The 6,000-nt window shown below is 45.6% G+C and overlaps 1 protein-coding gene across 3 annotated transcripts in view; it reads left to right on the top strand.

The window, feature by feature from the left end:
* Nucleotides 1-1,584: 1,584 nt before the first annotated feature.
* The window catches only part of pdzrn3b (PDZ domain containing RING finger 3b), a 90,924-nt gene continuing 86,508 nt past the window's right edge, over nucleotides 1,585-6,000 (top strand). Inside the window, exon 1 of one of the 3 annotated variants that reach the window (XM_041959471.1) lies at nucleotides 1,585-2,574. In XM_041959471.1, the coding sequence (XP_041815405.1) occupies nucleotides 1,861-2,574 (714 nt within the window). In that variant the 5' untranslated portion in view covers nucleotides 1,585-1,860. Of the gene's footprint in view, nucleotides 2,575-4,327; nucleotides 4,344-6,000 lie in introns of those variants that run through there. The other 2 variants (XM_041959473.1, XM_041959474.1) reach the window with 2 other exon arrangements.

The raw sequence follows: 6,000 nt of genomic DNA, 5'->3' as shown, positions 1-6,000 counted from the left end.
ACTACCCTGATCGAAGGAGCGAGATTTGATAGCAACCTTGAGCTCTGAACTGTGAAATTATATATGGTCGTACACAGCTGATTTGCATCAGCAGGAAAAAAAATCCAATTACTATGTGAAAACTGACCAAAGAAACAGGTGTTAAAGTACAACAGCAGCCCTCTCTCTCATTTTTCACCCGTTGATTTTTCCACATCTGTTAAAACATTTCTTATCTCTCTAAAGTTTTTTTTTCAAGCCATGACCTAAAGGGTGCCTGCTAAGAAACATGTGTAATCGCACAGTGAGTATGAAACAGGCTGTATATACACAGTACAACAAAGACCTTTGACGTGACTGCACAGGCAGTTTTTCCACCCCATCCAAGACAACCCATAACATCAGTGTGGGATTACTCGCAAGCTCAGACTCTCTCTGTCACACTTTGTCCATTAAGTCTTTGATAAGCTCTTGTTTTTAGTTCTGGATAATGCACATATGGAAAGGTTTTATTGAGCATGGCATTGCATAAAACTGGATTTCCGAAAGAGGAGGAAACCAGTAAGAATAGGTGTCTAATCAAGGTAGGGCAGAACCAACTGAGGCTGTGTGTTTCTGCCTCAGCAGCAGAGGCTATTCTTTTCCTTCACTGAGCACATCCAGTGTGCCTACCGGAGTTTCATTTACAATTCAAATCCACCAGCACTGCAAGGCCTCCTACTGGGAATGAACATGCACAAATCGAAGTGTCAACGTGGTAGAGCAGTGTGTTAGCATGCTTTCTTTATATAGGGAGTTTGGTGAGAGGTGTGTTCAAACACAAATCCCACGGCGGTGCCTCAAATATTCATTTTCATACCACACATTGTGATCCAGGTTGATTTTCCAAAACTTTCGCCTGATCTCCTCCTCATTTAAAGTGTGTTGCAACTTGAAAAACTCGCTTGTGGTTGCACTGGTAGTGTCCCTCCAAAGTTACTTGTTTTCACAAGTGTTGTGCATGCCTGAACGCTCACCCACCAAGTTGTAAATATCTAACTGTCATGTCACCATGTACATTTATGTGGAGGAATTTCGCAAACTATGCATGAAAACAAACCAGTGCATTTTACAGTAGGTCAAGTTTAAGAACGTCTCACATTGGCCTCAAAAAGGCTTAATCTGCTCATATTTTGAACCAATATGACAACCATGGTGCGTTCAGAGGTTGCAGGTCGATGGATGAGGTGCGCTACTCCTTTTCTATCCATACAAACTTTTTTGTTGTGACAGCAAAAAATATTTTCACGCTCTCTCTCACATGCGCAGTTAATAGAGGTGTTACGGTAGAGAGTCCCTGCACACTGTCCTCTCTGCAAATGCTGCCTTCACGACTGTCAGAATCGGTGCCGTCAACTGTTTTGGTCACGTGGACCCCGTGCACCGTGTTGAGTCTGATATTTCTCTGACAAAGACCACGTATGTGTGTCATCACTAGAACATAAATATTAGCATGCTGCAGAACAGACTTCTACTGTAGCTTCATATTTGTTTTTTAAGGTCTAACTTTTAGGCGTCATAGCCTTTAGCAACGATCAACTTTATCCAGATTTTGTCTTTTTTATTTCAAACTTCCACAACAAAGTTGTTCGTACTTGAAAACTTCCCTAAAGTAATTATGCTCGGCATAAACAAACTTTCCTAACTTTTAAAGTTTAGGCTTCCGAGGCGCACTTGAAGGCACCAAAAGTCTCGGTCAATTAGTTGAGTTTAGACAGTGAGGAGAGCTTGTAGTCGGTCTGTGAGTGCTCCACCAATGACCAGCTATTAACGCCCCACTGCTCCGACTCAGATCTGCGGGGGTGGGGAGTCAACAAGTTTGGATTTGGACTTTTGAAAACCATGGGATTCGAGCTGGACCGCTTCAAGGGGACCGTGGACCCGGATTTCAAATGCAACTTGTGCAATAAAGTCCTGGAGGACCCGCTGACGACTCCGTGCGGTCACGTCTTCTGCTCCGGCTGCGTGCTGCCCTGGGTCGTCCAGCAGAGCAGCTGCCCCGTCAAATGTCAGCGGATCTCCGCCAAAGAGCTGAACCACGTCCTGCCTCTGAAAAACCTCATCCTGAAGCTGGAGATCAAATGTGACAACCACGCGCGGGGCTGCGATGCGGTGGTGAAGCTGCAGCATCTGGCCGAGCACGCCGAGATGTGCGACTACTCCCCGGCGAAGTGCAGGAATAAAGGATGCAGCGAGGTGCTCAACCTGGGGGACATGGATGCTCACATGCGGGAGACGTGCGACTACAGACCGGTGGGGATCTGCGAGAGCGGCTGCGGCTTGATGCTCACCCACAAGGAGCAGAAACTCGACAGCCACTGCTGCCTGAGAGCCCTGAAGGCGCACAACAGCGCGCTGCACTGCAAGATCATCAGCCTGGATAGAGAGTTCAAGAAGCAGACTATTAAAGCCAACAAGAGGGAGAAGTCACTTCTGGCACAACTTTCCGCCGTGCACAGCGAGCTCCAGATGACAGCGCTGAAATATCAGAAGAAGTTCACCGAGTACAGCGAGAGGATCGACTCCCTCACCAAGACGGTGGCTTTCTCCTGCAAGGTAAGCGACACAGTTCGTGCTTTCAGGGAGCAGAAGCAACCTTTCCCCCCCTCTTGTTTTTTTTCTCCCTGCTACTGAGGAAAAACCCTGTTTTCTGTGAGTGTAAAATACATGAAGTGAAAAGTAAACCTCAGTACCTCAAAGTGTGTGTTTCTAAATGATCCCCAATAAGTTCACACTAATTGTGTGAACGTATCAGCATAGTTTGATCCATCTTTTCTGACATCCTGCTGCACAGATGTCTCAGGGCCAACTTTTTATGCTTTGAAATATCTGTCTCCACATGTTTGCTTGCAGTCTGACACTTACTGCCTCAGATTTCTGGACCTCCATGTTGTTTGCACAGTTTTTGAAACTGGATCTCAGCCGAAAATGGAAGTCAGAGCTTTTTTTTTTTATGGGAGATGTTTTCTGATCATTCTCCTTCTGTGAACCAAGCTTTCAGGGGTCCTGCGGTGCTCAGGAGTTTGTTTCTTTGCTGTCTGCTTTGAGACATGGATGTCAGCTGTGCCTCTGGCCAGCTGGCAGTCAATGGGGGAGGGCCAAATATTTACTGCAGTTCTGTACACAACAAGAGCCAGGTTCCAGTTATATTGCCTCCTGGCAGCATGCTTGTTTGAGGCTCTCTGTCATCAGATGTTCGCCCTTTCCCTGAGACAATCAGAACAAATTAGAGTCACGGATGTAGCAGGGTTACTGGCATCAAAGTCGTGTGAGTGTCGTGTGAGGCGGTGAATATCAGTGGGAGATGGCTGAGGGCCTGGCAGGCCTTTAGATTCCCAGTGTTTGGTGGATACTGCACACTGCGATGATGAGACAGATTTGATATTTATTCCCTTCCACCTACAGTGATGCGTGTGTGCTTGTCACTGCCTAATAATGTGTCTGTGGGCTAATGCAGGAAAAAGGTCCAGGCACCCCACAGTGTGCGGATGGTTTATGGTTCGAATTTAAAACCTAATGCCTCCTGTAACGACCAATTATCAACATCATAAAGGATGCGGGAGTTCATAAGTTAGTTAATGAATTGAGTTAGTATGTGATGGCTGCACGGCTGCTGTGATCAGCAGAGGGGAGTGGTCAGATTGTAATCAGGCTTCCTTATGAAATTTGTCTGAGAACAGGAGGAAGGGCTTTGCTGTGTTACAGAGAGTGATGTGGATGAATGGGATCTTTTCTCGGATTTCCCTTCTTTAACTCTACGCCTCTTTGTCACCGAAGTTTCGCACTCGGTTTCTCGCACAAGTGCACATCTTGTTTAAGTGACATCTTTCAAAAACGTATCTCTTCTCTCACTCTGCTGACCGTTTTCACTCGGTGCTTGCATTTGTTCGTTATGGGCTCAGTTCCCAGCGAAATGTGTTCCGGTACACTGGTAAATTGCGCATCAAAACCACTGATGCAGGGAAATGGTGAAATCGCTCATGCTGGTGTACAGAAGCTTGCCGGGTCTGTCGCACAGCTGGTTGTCATAGTTCATTTGACAGCGGCATTTCAGCCCTACCACTGAGATGTACGTTCAGTTTATTATTCCCAGCGTAGCTCTGCTGAAAGATACAGGAATTGTTCTGGAAATCACCCATATAAGAGAGAGAGAGAGAGAGCAGGTTTGGAGGAGAAGAAACAGCGTTTTGTGGATGATGTGGTTAGTTGGAAAGCTTCGCTTCTAGAAAGGCTCTTTCATTGGGTCCAGTCAAGCAGTGAACGGGATTGTTCTTGTGGGAGAAACTCAAGACACACATGGCAATACAATCCCACAACAACACACAGTAAGTGTTGGGAACCGAGGATACTCATTTTTGAAGTTTTGAAAGGTTTTTTTTTGTTCTTATTCTTGCTTTCTTCATGACTTCATTTGTACAGCAGTGTGGGGGCTCTCTTTTAGTAGGACACAGGTGTGGACAGCAGGCAGGCCCATCTAGTACCTGCACTCTTTTACTACGAAGCCACGCTGCTGCAACACGTGCAGCATGTGGCTTGGCATTGTCTTGTTGGACTAAGCAGGGAGGTCCGTGAAAAGATGTCATGTGGATGGCAGCATATGTCGTTCCAAAACCTTTCAGCGTTAATGGAGCCATGTGCAGGTCACCCATGTGCGCTAACACACCCCCACACCATCACAGGCTGGATTTTGAACCTGGATGTTCCTTTGGTCCTTTTCCTCGTCAGACCGGAGGACGCGATGATCATGATATCCAAAAGCAAATGGAAATGTGCACTCATCAGCCCACAGCACACTTTACCACTTCGCATCAGTCCATCTCAGATGAGCCCGGGTCCAGAGAAGTCGGCTGTGTGTCTGGATGCTGTTGACAAATGGTTTTCGCTCTGTGTTATTTGAGTTTTAGCCTGCATTTATGGCTGCAGAGACTCGCTGTGTTTCGAGACGATGGTTTTCTGAGGTGTTCCCAAGCCCATGTGACAACATCCTTCATACAACCATGTCAGTTTTTAATGCAGTGCCACCTGAGGGATCAAAGGTCACAAGCATTCAGTGTTGGTCTTCGGCCTTGCCCCGTACATACAGAGATTTCTCTGATTTCTCTGAGTCCTTTGATGATTATATAATGGATTGTAGATGGTGAGACCTCTAAATTCCTTGCAATCGCACATGGTGAAATGTTGTTATTAAACTGCTGGACTATTTGCTCACACAGTTTTTCACCAAGTGGCAACCTTGCTCCATCCTTACCTGCGAATGGCCGAGCCTTTCGAGGATACTATCACCTTTTACCAGTGAACCTGTTTACCTGTGGAATGTTCCAAACAGGTGTTTTTGGAGCGTTCCACAACTTTCCCAGTCTGTTGTTGCTCCTGTTTAAACTTGTTGGAAACGTGTTGCTGCATCAAATTCAGAATAGTGTTCTCAAAAAACAATACAATTTCTCTGTTTGAAAGTTTAATATCTTCTCTTTGTACCGTATTCATTGAACACAGGTCAAACATGATTTGCATAGCCTTGCATTCTCGTTTTTTTATGTTTTAAAGAGTGTCCCACCCTTTTTGGAATCAGGGATGTATGAAACTGTGCATCACAAGTGGGTTTAGCTGTGAAACTCTCTCAGTGGAACTTCCTTTTTATGATGCCAGGGATCCGTTGTTATCAGATTTGATTAAATTTATTGCCTATTAAACCTTTCTCAAAGGAGGTATTTTGAAACGCCCAGGTAATGACATTTATGATGGCTCTGTTGCTTTGCGGCCAGGCAAGTGAGCCAGCATTCACAAAACCATGGGCCTGGAACAACTAAATGGAGTGTATCCGTTACTAGCAGAGCTTCACAATTCAAAATTTCCATGGTGAGAAGGGTCTAATGCTGATTTGTTGTGACATATTTGTTCCTCGAATCACTGTCAGAGAGGGAAAACAGGCCCATCATGACAAGTAACCTACTTTAGTTTCTTGCAGAGAAACTGTCACTCCTC

Source organism: Chelmon rostratus, chromosome 2 (genome assembly GCF_017976325.1).
Source record: "Chelmon rostratus isolate fCheRos1 chromosome 2, fCheRos1.pri, whole genome shotgun sequence".
In the NCBI taxonomy this organism is placed as follows: domain Eukaryota; kingdom Metazoa; phylum Chordata; class Actinopteri; order Chaetodontiformes; family Chaetodontidae; genus Chelmon; species Chelmon rostratus.
Note: the sequence above shows the minus strand (reverse complement) of the source record. Positions and strands in the feature narration are given on the sequence as shown.